Below are 14,898 nucleotides of genomic sequence, written 5' to 3'. Positions count from 1 at the left end.
AAAATTTCACATAATTTTCCTTCCACCCCACCCTCTCAAAGGCTGACGCTTTCTTAAACCGAATGGTTAAGATCATTGGGCAAGCAAAGAGTCAACATTTAAAGCCCCGTTGACTGTTAGTCCTGTGGAACGCCCTCCCATCAGATGTTAAGGAAATAAACAACTATCTGACTTTTAGAAGACATCTGAAAGCAGCCCTGTTTAGGGAAGTTTTTAATGTTTGATGTTTTATTGTGCTTTTAATATTCTATTGGGAGCCGCCCAGATGGGCAGGGTATAAAATAATTATATTATTATTATTATTATTATTATTATTATTATTATTATTATTACCACTACTACTACTACTACTACAGCAGCAGGGAGAGATAAGGATTTGTGGAGTGGGGCGCATGGGGTGTTAAAATCTTGACTTGGTCCCCCCCCCCCCAGCCCCTGCTTCTGCGGAGTCACCGGAAGCCCAAGGACAGGCTGCTTTAGCCCAAGCAACTCTTGCCCTGCCGCCTTTCCTCCTCGCTCTCCTATTTCCCTCCCTTGCTGCGGTTTCATTTTGACAGAGGCTGCGCCGGCGGGAGGCGGCTCCAATCCTGTCTCTGCACCGTTACAGATGCGTTCCAGCTGCCCCCGCCCGCCCCGCCCCTCCTCTCAGGGTAAAGTTTCGAGTCTCACAGATCCTGAGCAGCTTGACACGAGGCGGTGGGAACAGCCTCCCTGGGGTCCCAGCAATTAAGAAGTGCAGCAGGGCAGGCGGAAGGAGGGGGAGCCTCAAGGTGGGCTAGGAAAAGGCTTTTTCGAAAGCCTTCGTCAAGGCCCCAACATGCTTTCCCCAGTTCGCATCCTGCACTTTTTAAGCGCTACTTTTCCTATGGAAAGAGGTCGGTATTAAACGGCCGCATAGGAAGGGAGAGGGCAGTTTCGATCCGTGTTCCTGAGTCCAGATGCAGAGAAAGCTCCTGCCTTCTGGCAAGGCTTCTTGCTGGCCTGGATGCGAGAAAGGGGGATGGAAGAAGTCCGTCTAGGAAGGCAAAATGCGTTGCTCCGCCCACATTTGCTTCTGGACCCACCCGCTACTGGAATGTGGCCCCCGGAACATTGTCTAGAAAGGAATGCGGCCCTCCACCTGTTGAAAAATGTTTCCTATCTATGATGCAGTGTAGGCGAACGAATCCGAAAAGGAAGTTAAACCGTTGACTTCAGTGGACTAATACTGATTTTGTGCGGGTATTGGGTTCATTTTGTAACTTATTTGTTACTTTTTCACAATAAAAAAACACTTTATTTTTCAGCGTTGAAACGCATCGAAAGACAAGTAGTAATAAGTAAGTCAAAAGGTATTCGAAGGGGCGTACACAAATACAGACGCAAAGTAAATGTCTTGTATGAACAATTAACAGATGAATTGCTGAGTCCCTTCTTCGCTGCTCAAAGGAGAGCAGTGATTAGGGCTATGTCTACACTTAACACCCCCCCCCCCAAGAAACCTGAAAATTTTACTGAGAATCGGAGATCTCGTCCATCTTCACTGGGGTGGATCGATCATCAATAATAAATGATCATCAATAATAATTGATGGTGGACTACTTTACAATAAATAATAGCGAAAGGTAACAGAGGTGCCTTCAATTAATATTTTAAGGAAAGGTGAATGCTGTGTGTGTGTGCGCGCGCGCGCAGCATTCACCTTTCGTGTGTGTGTATAAGCGAATACATAATATAAAGCTTTCATTTTAGCGAAGGCGATTTCTGCCTATTATAAAGCTATAAAGCACAGGCGTGTCTGTCTCTTACACATGCTTTGAATATATTCCCCACTTGATACAGGTAAATGTTTTGAGTCATCTCTCTCCCCTAATAACTTCCCAGCCACCATAGCGTTGGTTAGGGCTGAAGGGGGTTGTCGCGAGCACCAGGTTGGTAAAGGCTGCTCTAAAGCAGTTTGCAGAGGAGGAGACGCTGGTAGAAAATAAACTTCTGGACAACCGGCGGATCCGTTCCTCTGGTTTCGGGGAGGAATCGCCCACCAAGCAAAGAAAGAGATATCTGGTGAGCTGTAACTCGAGGACTGGCTCGGATGGAGGTTTTGAGCTCGCGGATTCCCCAGGGGCGAAAATTAACCCGTTTACCGATTTATCCTCCGAAGAACACAAATAAACTTGATCTTTTGCAAGCGCCAGCCGCCTTTTCCAGGGCGCTTTCTCTGCAAATCAGCTCGGTGGCTGAGAGGGCCTCGCAGCGGGGCTAATAATACAGTTTGATTCCTATCAGGAGGACCAGAAGCGCTGCGCGTCGCTCGCCTTGTTGCTTCGTGACCTCAGGGGGCATCAAATACTCGAGCAGATGCGCAAAGGGATGGGAAGCATGGCTGGTGCAGTCGAAAAGAAATCGTTAAGAAGGCGAGAACTAGCCTGGATAAAGGATACACCACCAGCTCATAGAGAGCTGATTCTTGTGAGCTGAATGGAGAATGTGCAGAGACGCCAGTTATTGTGCGCATTCGCCAGGCGTTGCTCAGAAAGCGCTTAGTAGCTTTTGCATATTCCCCGCCAATGTTCTGTTTAAAAAGCTCGCTTATGGCGAATGTGCACATTTTCAAGTCAACAGCCCCGAAGCTCCAATCATTACTTGACAGTCAATCATGCTTCTATCAGGGAGTTTCTGAACGTCTGAAAGTACAGAGAGGAAAGTGCCTTTACAGGAATGCTGTCAAAATATATGGCAATAAAAGATTTCTTCAGATTTTGGAAGGAGAACTCGGTTTTTTCACCGGGAGAAGGAGTTTAGATGCACCCTCACAGAGAAACAAAAAATGAGCCATTGAATCAACAATACTATCAATTTTTCTCGAGCCAGTGGCTGCACCTGATGAGCGCGTTTGAAGCACACCGCCCCCAAAACCATGGAAACTGTAGTTTACCCCTCACAGAGCTTAACAACACACTTAACTACAGTTTCCCATGATTCTTTCCTGGAAGCTATTTGCTTTAAATTTATGGTGTGTACGCAAGCCCAGTGCTTCTTTCTTTCTCTTGAGTAAGAAGCGATCCCTCCAGGCTTCGTTGTGATGATTATTGAAGGGATATTTGCGCTTACAGCACGTCAGTTCTCGTCTCCTTTGTCCAGAGCTTTTGGGAAAGTCCTGGGCTGCTTTCTCCTGCTAAAAGGAGCGCTGGTCTGTGTGTGTCGTCACTCCAGCAAAAGTGCATTTGGTATCTCTCGGAGGAGCCGGCTCCCTTTTTGTAAACTGATCTCAAAACAAATTTGCAAACGTCCAGCCGGAGAGAGGAACCAGAGAAGCAGGGAGTGGGGGAGCAAAGGAGTTGCCCCCCCCCAGGAGGCACTTGTGGGAACCGGGCACCGACTGAGTGAGTGAGAGGCTGCACGTGGAGGGGAGAGAGCCGGCAAGAAGTTGACCCGTTCCCTCTTTTCAGAGGCCTCTACAAAGCTGTGAAGATTTTTACGCAGGGCTCACGAGAGGCTGGCTAGAGATTGAACCTGCTTTCAATTCCAGGTCCAGCCAGTATTCAAATCAATGGGAAGTCAAGGGCGAACTAAGCTCTCATTGCCAGAATAAGTTGCCAAAACTATCGAAGGACAAGGAGTCTGGCCTGCTCCCCTACTTTTGCGTAGGTTTCTGCTACACAGGATCTGTTCCACATCCCGTGGAAATTCCAATACAGTACTTACTTTTTTGCTACAGTGTGGGGGAGGAGTTTGCAAATCTTTGCATTTATCAAACGCAAGGTTGTTTGATGTACAGTGGTACCTCGGGTTAAGTACTTAATTCGTTCCGGAGGTCCGTACTTAACCTGAAACTGTTCTTAACCTGAAGCACCACTTTAGCTAATGGGGCCTTCTGCTGCTGCCGCGCAGCCGGAGCACGATTTCTGTTCTCATCCTGAAGTAAAGTTCTTAACCTGAAGCACTATTTCTGGGTTAGTGGAGTCTGTAACCTGAAGCGTATGTAACCTGAAGCATATGTAACCCGAGGTCCCACTGTATACAGCAAAGATTCGCACGATGTAAATAAGTGACAGAAGAAAGATAGGCAGTCTTAAGATTGATAACATGGCAACCGTTTTAACTGAGTTTAATGGTGGGGATTCACATTGTTGTAACTCGCCCTGGGATCTCATGGCGAAAGGCGGGTAGCAAATATTGCCGTCGCTTCCTCCTTTGTCAGGAATGCAGGCGGCTCTGCAGCCATGCGCCGTCAGCCAAAATGTTCTGGGGACAGAGGAACTTCTTAGGACGGCGTGACAGCCGCGATTGATTTGGAAGAGAAGACTTGGGGGGGGGGGGACCACGGAGCAACATTCAGGTAAAAGAAAGAGAGAGATTTTATACAAAGACCCGCTCAGATGGAGATGGCTGAGTTGGCAACACGAGACAAGGAAAAACCTCGAGCTCGGGACGCTGGTCCTCAAGGAAATGATTTCCTCCTTGGAAAGCTCAGTTTTTCACCATTCAACATATGCGGGGTGGGATGGGGGGCTGGCATCTTCAAGTGGTCCCCAAAGACTCCCCCGCCGCTGGCAGATCCCATCCCCCTTCCCCCCAACCTCTACTCGGCTGCGGGGCCCGTCTGCGCCCGAGAGCGCACCTATGTCAACACAGCCGTACCTGCCCCGGCGGCGGGAGGGCTCCGGCCCAGCTGCAGAAGCCATTGGCCTGGCCGAGATCAAAAGCGGCCTGCGGGAGGCAACAGGAGCATCGGGCCAGGGACAAGAGGCCAGGGACTCCTTTGGGCCCTCGGGTGCGCCCTCCCGAGTTCCTTGTTCCAGAGGCGTTGGCTGCGTTTCTCTCCAGGGAGCTGATTCTCAGGTTGGCGAACTGATGACTATGTACGTATGTATGAAATTGGTATACCGCGGTTCATCCGTAGATCTCAGGGCGGTTCACAACAATCTGGTGACTTCAGCTCCTTCCACCACCAGCCAGCCAGCCCCATCTAAACAAGGCAGCAGTTTCAACAGCTAGAAATGAATTCAACAGATGCTCATTAAAGCAAGCAATTCGAGCATGGATCCTAGCTGAGGGTCTGGCGGCGGGGTGAGGTGGGGAAGCTTGTTGGTTCTCACTGGAAGGATAAATGACCAAGTGGGGTCCGGGTTCAGATGATATACACTGCTGGGTTTCAAGCCACTAGATTTCCCCCGAAACTGCGTGCAGCTGAGGGTGGAGGAGATGGAACGCTGTTCAGATTCACCATGCATTCTAGTTATTTTGTATGAGTCTATGCACGGTGAAAAAGAGCATGGGATTGGCTCCATGCTCAGGATTCTGTTACTAGAACCACAAGTGTTCAGCAAACAGATGAAGTGGATTTATTTTTTCAGCAAAGGGCCATGACCATCTTGTTGACATGACAAAGGGTGCTTTGGGGCGGGGTGTGTGCGTGTAATACTCCAAACCGGTCTTGATATATTGCAAAGGGGTCAATGACAACTTAAAAAAAAAATGTATCAGATATCACCTACAAAGGGTAAATTGGATTATTATTATTATTATTATTATTATTATTGGGTGCAGTATGAACTGGCAATTTGACAGAGCCAAGCCAATATATTTTGGCACCTCTTGTGCCCCCCCCCCGCCACACCTGGCCTCATGGGGGGGGCTGCTGGCCCCGCATTTTGATGACAACGGCATCACATGGGCACTGAAAACAAGCAAACTAGCATGCATGCGGAACTCCAATTTTTATTTTTATAAATACCATACTAGGTTAAGGTCTGGTTAACAACAATAACCATTTTTTGTAATGTACACAGGTTTTCTCCCCCTCTCCGTTCTGTTTTGTTTTCTACATGGGTTCTATCCCCCGCCCTTTCTTTTCCCCATCTTATCTTTGTGCACTTGTAATTTTTTTATCTTTGATTAAAGAATGTGTGTGTGTATAATAAAATAAATAATTCCAACCCCAACATTAACACCCATCTGAAAGCTCTCAAAATTCTAGTGGATCAAAACCATCAGAATCCAGCAGGGTAAACAATGTGCCCTACCTTACAGGGTTGTGTGAAGCGCTTTGAGCTCTCTGAAGCTCCATATTGGTTATGGCAGTCTTCCCCAACCTTGGCCCTCCATTGGTTTTTTGAGACTACAATTCCCATCATCCCTGACCACTGGTCCTGTTAGCTAGGGATCATGGGAGTTGTAGGCCAAAAACATCCGGAGGGCCGAGGCTGAGGAAGCCTGGGTTATGGTATGGTGAGAGAGGGTGCATGAGGCCATCAGCTTGCTGAAACCCGGCAAGTCTGGGACTGGACAATGCCTGAATGGGAGACTGTTTGAGAACCATGTGTCCACTTGGGATAATTGGCAAGAAATATACAACAACAACAACAACAACAACAACAACAACAACAGACAAAGCAATCTATTATTGGCTTGTTGCCTATAGACGCTATGCAGTAAGAGACACATTGCCTCTGCGACCACCCCATTATCTTCCCAATGCAAAGTTCTGCCAAGCACATTCCTCCCCCGTAGTTTGTTAAGGGTGCTGGGAATTGTAGTTCCATGTGAGTTAAAGTATAGTTCCCAGGATTTTTTTTGAGAAAACTGGGCGCTTTAACTGTCTGGTGTGGATGTGAGGCTAGGGGCAGGAGCGGGAAGATCTCCTAATCTTTGAGGTCCATCAGATGACTCAAGGATGTAGCAAGTCCAACCTGCAGGTAAAGTTGACCTTGTTTCAGTCAGCCCCAAGCCGAATAAATCTCTTTCCTTCGTTCTCCAGCTGCTCCTTTTGCAGACCGCCTTCTCCCTGGCTGGTGGGTGGGCTTAGGGGAGCAAAAAGGGGGTGGGGGTGGAGAGACCTCTCACTAGAGCCAGACACAAAACCTGCTTATCTTTCTCCAGAGTTGTGCTTCCAACGGCCCGGTTTGCTTTGGCTTTAGAGTTAGGTAAAGATTATCATTATTAATATCAAATCCAAACAGTGTAATTGCAAACACACCCGGGGTCTCTTTGGCTGCAGCCACCGAGGTCGCGTTGGGCTGGGGAGGGGGCAGGCCCAGGGAGAGAGACTATTTTCTTTCTTTAATGAGAAACTTTCTTGGAAGTCCCGTTTACTCCAAACAATTTCTCACGTTACTGCGCTTTGCAGGGAGAAGACAAGGACGGAAGGGGAACCCAACACCGTTTGGTAAGGCTAAAATATCACAAGGAAGAGTTGGGACTAGGCGGGGACCCACAGACATTGGCGGGGGGGGGGGGGAATAGTTTTCGTTCCTAGCTGCTGTTTCCTTCGGATGGTTTGGGGGCCCTAAAAGCTTTCCCGCCTTCGAGATCGGCAGAGTCGCGCCAGGGACAGTTTGGTCTCTCAAGGCAGAGGGACTCTTCCCTACAGACCCTTTCAACTTAAAAGCACAGACAGCGTTTAAGTTTCTAGGCCTTAAGACACAAAGAGTCTGCTGGTAATAAAAGAGAAGGGTCGGTCAGCATCTAGGTTCGCGAAGGGCTGCTCTTCATACACACAGATTTGCTAAATCCAATTGCTCTAAGGATAATAAACCAGGGTTTTCTCTATACAATGCAGTAGAACGCTTTTGGACTCAGTGGGACTTGGATGTAAAGTCGCTAAGAAGACTGTGACGTGAGCCTGCATTGAAGACAGTCGCAATATATATGAAATTGTGCAGATAACATTACAGTTTTGGAGTGTGTAAAAAGAACTATTCTCTGAAGACAATCGGCTTCCAGAGTTTGGATTGGAAGGCGACCTTCAAAATATCGGAGTAAAATTCTCGTCTTGTAACTAAGATGCCAGATTGGAGTCCTCTGCGCACTTACTCGGGAATAAATCCTACTGAAAAGAATAGGACAAAATGTTGAGGTCAGGCGAAATTATATAACACGTGGAACTGAATCGACACCGTGAATCTATCCCTCTTTACTCGGAAGTAAGTCCTAGGGCCTTACTTCCGCGTAAGCGGGCCCAGAACTGCCCTTCTGCAAGGCCACACGCTGCAAGATTGCTTGAAAAATCGTGATTATTCTGTCATACTAACAGCTCAGGCCTGAGCTGTTCTCTGTTGAGGATGGAGCGTGATAAAAAAAAAAAAAAAAAATCGGGCAGGCGCAATTTTGCCTGTGAATCACACACGCGCACAGAGTCCATGTTTACTCAGAAGAAAGTCGCACGGATTTCCATGTGACTTACTCCCAAGTAAGTGAACGCAGGATCGAGACTTTAGGATGATGCAAAGAATGATGTTCGGACAGCCACAGCCCGTTAAGATAGGAAGGCAAGGGAAAATCTCCAGATCAGCAGTCTCTGAATGAGAGGCTGAGAGATCTGCCACCCTTGAGATAAATAATAATAATAATAATAATAATAATAATAATAATAATAATAATAATAATAATTACCCGCCCTTTACCTTACGGTCCAGGGCGACTTGCAGCATTAAACCACAATATTAAAAACAAGTTGCAATCATAAATATCATGAGAGTCCCAGAACATAATTAAAGTAGCAGCACCAAACCACAAAATACGCAGAACCGGGACAAACCCACAAAGCGCCTTGCAGAGCATTGGAAACGTTGCCTCTCGCTCTGCACGGTGAGGCTGGCGGGGACGCCGGAGGAGGTCAGGGAAGAGAGACGTGGGGGGAGGGTTGTGGATTCTTGGTGGTCGCCCCTTCCTGGGATGATAAACAACTCTGGTTACAACTAAGGGCTGTTCTCCCTGGGAGGAAGAGGCTCGCCTTGCCAGCCTCAGAAGCGGATTGTTTTCCTCCAGAGGTGCGCGCTTGGCCCCTTCCTCTCAGCCACTTAACCCCTTCATCACGTGAGACGCCCCTTCTCCACATCTCAAGGGACTGGACAGCCTCCTGTCGGAGCCTCGGGATCTCACGCCCATCCATTCTGCTTTAAACAAGGCTGGAGTACAACCCAGGCGCACAACCCGCAAATGGGGGGAGGGGGAATAGATCCTGGCAACATGCGGAGATCGGACGCAAAAGGAGGAGTGGTCTCTGGAAAGTCGGCAAAAGAACAAGAAAAGCGTGGATTCGCGGCAGTAGATGCTCTTTGAATGCATGAGGCCTAGCGACTTGAGAAGACATACAGAATGGGAGGTTGTTGGGTAAAAGCGACAAGCGAAGAAGGCAATCCACAAATAATGAAAGTGCTCTCTCTCGCTTTTTCTGTTCCTAAGCCATTTACTCTGCTGTTGTCCCATTCATTTTATGACTTCAGAGGAGGCACTCATACTATTTCAGTAGAAAAATGGCCAGAGCTCGATCTTAAAATAATCCCACGCACGAGGAAATGCCATCCGTTTCAATAACCGGTAGTACGTTTCTGAAAAAGCGGTCCCGATTGTTCCTTTTGGGGGGTCGGGGTTAGAGAAAGAGAAGAACCCATATCATTTATCTCTCCCCCCCCCCCCCCAGCTTGGAGTCTTCAGTTGAATCACACAAACGCCAAAAGGCTAAAAATATTCAAGCATAGCTTCTTTTTTTACACAAAGAGATTTATTTTACAACCTTGGAAACTTTATCTAGCTTTTCTTATATACAGGATCACTTTCCACATTTTAAATAGATAATAATTTTTTTGTCTTTCTTAAAAAAGGGAATAAGAGATAAAGAAAAGTACTAACATTATATACAAAAACAAAACCCACGCAAACACAAACCCTAAATCTCAGGAACTTTAAAAAAAGAGAGAGAGAAGAGAATACAAGGCAACCAGGAACTTCCTTCAAACAGGAATGAACTGTGTTACCCAAAGAAAAGACCCTCAGTAAACCACAAGGCAATATATTAATTATAAAAGGAGAGGGTTGGGGTGGTCGAGGCAACGTTCGGTAAAATAAAAATACCACTGAAAATTGGTTTTGCGGGCCGGCGCACTTTTGTCGGAGGGCAAAACTTCCTTTTAAGAAGATGCGTTTTTTATTTGTTCAGCTGTGTGTTCTTTTCCACAACGCCGCCCTCCACCCCATCTAGGATTTCCAGAAGATTAAATTAATTGTGATTTAGTCCAAAGGGCGAAGTGGAGAGGGAGGGGCCGAGAGGGAGGGAGAGAGACCGTCCCTTCCAGGGCTGCTGCATGTTTCCAAAAATACTACCAGGCCTGCTACTTCTCCACGACTTCCTCCCCGCTGGGTACTTTGCGGTCTTCCGACGAGATGCTATCCACGATAGAGGAGAGGCAACGGAGGCTGCTCGACGCGGACGAGTCGCCAAGGGGATTCCCTGGGTTTGGAAGGGGGAAAAGGCATTTTAGCGCACGCGGGATCGGGGCCCCATCCTCCTCACGAGCCACTTGTGTTTTTGAACCGAAAAGCACCCACAGAATCCCACGGCAGGAGCCCCTCAAAGACCCACACACTGATCATGGAAGGGGCGGACAGGCGCGTCAGATCTGTTTTGTTGCAAAACGGTGGAATACCAAGATCTACCAACCCAAAGTCAGGTGCAAAAGGCAGGCAGTTTAGAATAAAATCGTGGTGGTGGAGATTCTGAATCCGGCCATTTATTGTCAGCACGGGGCTGACACTTCTGGTTACCACCTATATATATTCGTTTCCTCCGCCGAATTCAAGGAGTTGGGGTCTCATCGTTAAAAGAATTGGCAGCCGGAATCTATTCCAAATGACGGAGAGATCGACCACCCAGGGGACCCCTCCGTGTGTTATCACCTTTCTGGGACACACGCCACTTAGACAGATGCAGCAGACTGACAGGGTTAGCCCCCCTCCCCCCCGCAACCGGGAGTTATTTAGAAACGTGAATCCCATTCATTTCCAGCAAGGATTTTGCTCACAAGCCCAAAACATCCAAAGTAAACTAGCACAACGTTTTCTAGTTGTGGGGGGATTTGCGCCTCTCAGAGGACGTGTTTTTAGGATCACAGGCTGAGGAGGACCCTATTGCGAAATGTGCCGCTGAAAGAATCGGGTCCGCTTTCATGTCAGTGAGCTCAGGACGGAGTGAGGGGTGCGGTGTGCTGCGATCCTGCAGGCAACTCCCGAGGCAATTCACTCTCCTGAGCCATCCAACGGGAGCTCTCCAGAAAACAAACCCATTGGGGAGATTACCCAGGTTTGGCCTGATAAAGGAGCGGAACAGGTGCAACTCGCAGCTGGTGTTGAAAGGAAACGTGCGCTTCTGTGCGCTTCTCCTTAGGACAGAGAGCGCGCTTGCAAACTTAAGTACCCGCGCTGTAGAGGGGAGGTCCTGCTCAGCTCAGGATGGCACTGCGCCTGATTTATTAGGCCAGAAACTTTCAAAGGCGTCTGTGAGCCGCCCCCTCCCCTTCCATTCCAAACCAGGCACCATCTCTCCGGGAAAGAGTCCCTTGGGAAGCAGGGCTGCTCCAGAGGACCCGTCGGCGCCAGAAAAGTGGGACTTTGCGTGCGTGCGCGCGCGCGCGCAAATGTAAGTAGCTAAACCAGGGGAATCCTGCGAAGTGAAAGCATTTGGGCTGCGGGTGGGGGAAGAGAGGGCGTAGTGGGGGCACAACAATCCCGAGTCTCCCAGCCAGATGAAACACCCCACCCCACACCCCCAGTCTCCTTGTCAGCGTGGAGCTTTACCTTCCTTGGCGCCGATGGGCAGCGCCCTGGAATGCTCCGAGCCGCTGGGCCAGTCGGCGCTGCAGGGGCTCAAGAAGTCGGGCGGGGGCACCTGAGGAAGGAAGGAAGGAGAGAAAGAGAGAGAGTTGGGGGCGGGAGTGGGGCAGGGGCAGGGGAAGAGGGAAGAGGGAGGGGGCTGGCACGAAAGGGGAGTGCCGATCGGCGGCAGCAACAGCAGCAGCAGATCCGCCGCTGGCCCGGCTGCGCCCCCCTCGCCAACTCGGAGCTGGGCTAAGGGAGGCGACCGCGCCTTTTGCGCGCGGCAGTGGCGCTTACATGGCCCTGCTTGGCGCTGCCGGCGAAGGCGTCTCCGACGGCGCCCCCGTTGGCGGGCAGCAGGAGCTGCTGGTGGCTCTTGTCCTGCTGGTCGAGGCGGTGCAGGAGGTCCTGGAGCCTCTCGATGTAGCTGATGGCGCTGCGCAGGATCTCCACCTTGGGCAGGCGCTGGTTGGGGTTGGCCACCGTGCGCCTCTTGAGCGCCTCGAAGGCCTCGTTGATCTTCTTCAGGCGCCTCCTCTCGCGCAGCGTGGCCGCCTTGCGCCGGTCGGTGGGTGCCGACTTCCTCTTGCACGTTTTGCAAGCCCACATGAGGCACTGGCCCGGGCAGTGGGGCGCCTGCAGGCCCGGCGGCGCCAGCACGTGCTGCTCCTCGTCGCCCCCGATGCTGCTGCTGCCGCTGCTGCTGTCGCCCCCGCCGCCCCCTCCGGCCTCCGGGGCCAGCTGGTCGGGGCACGAGCTGGGCGACAAGGGGCCCTCGCTGCCCGGGTACAGCGGCGACCCCTCGTCGGCCATGTCCAGGGCCTGCAGGCCTCCATGGTCGCCGGCGTCCAAGTAGAAGAAATAGGAGCCGGGCTCGAAAAGGTCCATCATCATGGCTCTCCCGCCGCCTCTGCGCGCCTCTCTCGGAGGGGCTCCCGACCGAGAAGCCCCCGCAGAGAAGCCGCCTGGCCCGGCGGAATTTAATTAGCGCGCTGACATCAGGGCCCCCGGCTGCTTTATATATAGAGTCGCCGCTGAAACCCTATCCCCGGTTTAGCTGTCGCGGCGCATCACCCTCGGCGAGCCCGGCCAACACGACGCTCCTTCTGGGTGCTGCTGCTGCTGGCCGGACAGAGCGACAGCCAGAGACCATCCTCGCCTAGTCGAGGAATAAGAGGCCTTGGGGAGAGATCCCCTTCTCCCCAAAGCCCGCTCCCAGCTTTCTGAATCCCAGACCCGTCCAGCACAGCCAGAGTGACAAAGTTGGACACATGGGAATCGCTTGCTGGCATGGGCGTGAGTTAAATGCAGCAGGTTGGTTTCAGGCCAAAGGGCTTCAAACGAAAATCCCCTCTCCCTCCCCAGCCTTGGGCTAAGTATAGAACTCTGGCTAGGCTCTAATGATTATACTTACAAATAGGCCAGGTAATAACTTTGTGGAGTTGTGCTTTTTTAAAAAAACAAACTACAGAATAATAATAATAATTATTATTATTATTATTATTATTATTTATTTGTACCCCACCCATCTGGGCAACAACATGTCACTCCTAAGGCCTAAATGCCTTAGGACCAGCTCAAGGGCGCAAAACAAGGATGGGGATCTTTGTTGCTGGAGCACATCTCCCATCAACCTTGACAGCTGGTTGTGCTAGCAGCAGGGGCTGGTGGAAGTTGGAGTCCACAAGTTTTCAATCCCCATGATAAAGTGAAAGCAGCCTGGGACCTGCTGCTGGTAGTGCTTGGGCTTCTTGAAGAGGAATTGGGAAACTTCTAGCATCCTCCAGGTGTTGTAGGACAACTCTTGTCACCATTGGCCGCACTGACTGGGACTGATATGGGTTGGAGCCTGACAATGCCAGGAGGGTGACACAGGTTCCCAATCCCTGCTCCAAGGGGATGCTGCCAGGAAGAAGAGCCCCAGCCTCTAATGGTACTGGTGGTGATGTTGGAGTGTCTCTGGGCTCTGTTCCTGGAATCTCCCAAACCATGTTCTGTCTAGTGAGACTTCAGGTTAAATTGCTGGATTAAAGGCAAGACAGAAATAATTTAACCAATCACAAAACCAGGCTGGTTCTTGCCGCTGTGCACTGAGTGGGTCTGTACCATGTCCAGCCCACCTCAAATTGTTCAGCTTGAAATTCAGCCAATATTCAAAATGAAAGTCTTACAGATGTGAATGGCAAGCCCAGAACAAGCCAGGGTGGAAATTTGTAGTTTGTCTGTTTTGGAACAGACCATGAGCTTTGGTTCAGATGTAACGCTAAACCAAACCATGGCTTGGCCTTGGGTAGTGCAGCAGCAGCAGAACCAGGAGTGGAGTGGAGTGGTCCCGGTTTCTAGCATGCTTGCACATTTATGCTTAGCCACAATTTAGTGCTATGCACAAACTGAACCACTGTGATGCTGCAGATACAAAGTGATGAACGGAGGTGAGCCAGCCATTCCTCTGGGTGTGCATGAAAAAACAACTAATCTGTGGTGAGACAATTGGATAGCTAAGTCAAACATACTTGGCAAGACAATTTTTATTATGTCACCACTTCTCTGGATATATGATCTGGATAGATGCTCTGCTTGTATCTATGGCCATAGGGTCTTTCAGTTAGTTTAGGGATTAAATTGCGGAGAAAGATACATTTTTATGAATGCCAAGAAGATGTCTTTCAATATGTCAGAGGTGACTAACCTGTGACCCTCCAACCCCAGCCTGCATGACCAATGGTTAGGTCAGCAACGTGAGAAAAGACACAGGTTAGTCACCCTTGCTATATGTGACTAGGAACACAGCACAACTGAGTTTAAGAGGCAGGCCTGTTTTTCTGCCAGTTTCCCCATTCCTGTGTTGCAATTTATTCCTTGGCCTTTTTTGTTTTTGTAAAAATCTGATACCAATTAAACTATTTTGATTTTTCCACTGGTATCAGAGTCAACGGGCTTTCGTTTTTAATGAGTAGATACTGGGGGATTAGACACCAGACCTCTAACTCTGACATGAGATTGGCTCATCCATAATGAAAAGGAGGGGAGGAAGAGTTAAACTTAATATGTCCACTTTTCCTTTTCCTTTTTTTCCTAGGAGCACCATAGTTACCTTGCAAATGTCCTTGTCCATTTGCAATGACTGGTATGCCATTGCCTCACCCTTTTCCACCCTTCTTTAAGATTATTACTGTTTTAATTATCTTTTTTATTATTTTATAGTCTAACATCGGAAACTTGACCAGAAGTGGTGCAAATTTCATATTTCAGACATGAAAAAAGTTCTAACCTGTCCTTTTCAGAAAGCTGCTTTGCAGCTGAAAAAAGCAAAATAGTGTGGTCAAT

General features: G+C 49.4%; 1 protein-coding gene across 1 annotated transcript; it reads right to left on the bottom strand.

Annotated features, from left to right (window-relative positions):
• Positions 1–9,465: 9,465 nt before the first annotated feature.
• Positions 9,466–12,837, bottom strand: MYF6 (myogenic factor 6). The gene is made up of 3 exons (XM_083400882.1): positions 11,869–12,837; positions 11,554–11,644; positions 9,466–10,210 (listed from the first exon to the last, which is right to left on the bottom strand). Exons 1-3 carry the CDS (start codon positions 12,463–12,465, stop codon positions 10,092–10,094), a joined length of 807 nt encoding a protein of 268 aa, XP_083257008.1. The 5' UTR covers positions 12,466–12,837; the 3' UTR covers positions 9,466–10,091.
• Positions 12,838–14,898: the final 2,061 nt, after the last annotated feature.

This window comes from Podarcis tiliguerta (genome assembly GCF_965153285.1).
Source record: "Podarcis tiliguerta genome assembly, chromosome: 10".
Lineage (NCBI taxonomy): Eukaryota > Metazoa > Chordata > Lepidosauria > Squamata > Lacertidae > Podarcis > Podarcis tiliguerta.
The sequence above is the reverse complement of the archived record's forward strand: the minus strand, read 5'-3'. Positions and strand labels throughout refer to the sequence as shown.

Coding starts and splice junctions, on each gene's coding strand:
- MYF6 (XM_083400882.1), bottom strand. CDS start 12,465: ATGATGATGGACCTTTTCGAGCCCGGCTCCTATTTCTTCTACTTGGAC. Junction 11,645..11,868: donor GCAGCGCCAAGCAGGGCCAT/GTAAGCGCCACT, acceptor TTCCTTCCTCAG/GTGCCCCCGCCCGACTTCTT. Junction 10,211..11,553: donor GCCCATCGGCGCCAAGGAAG/GTAAAGCTCCAC, acceptor TTCCAAACCCAG/GGAATCCCCTTGGCGACTCG.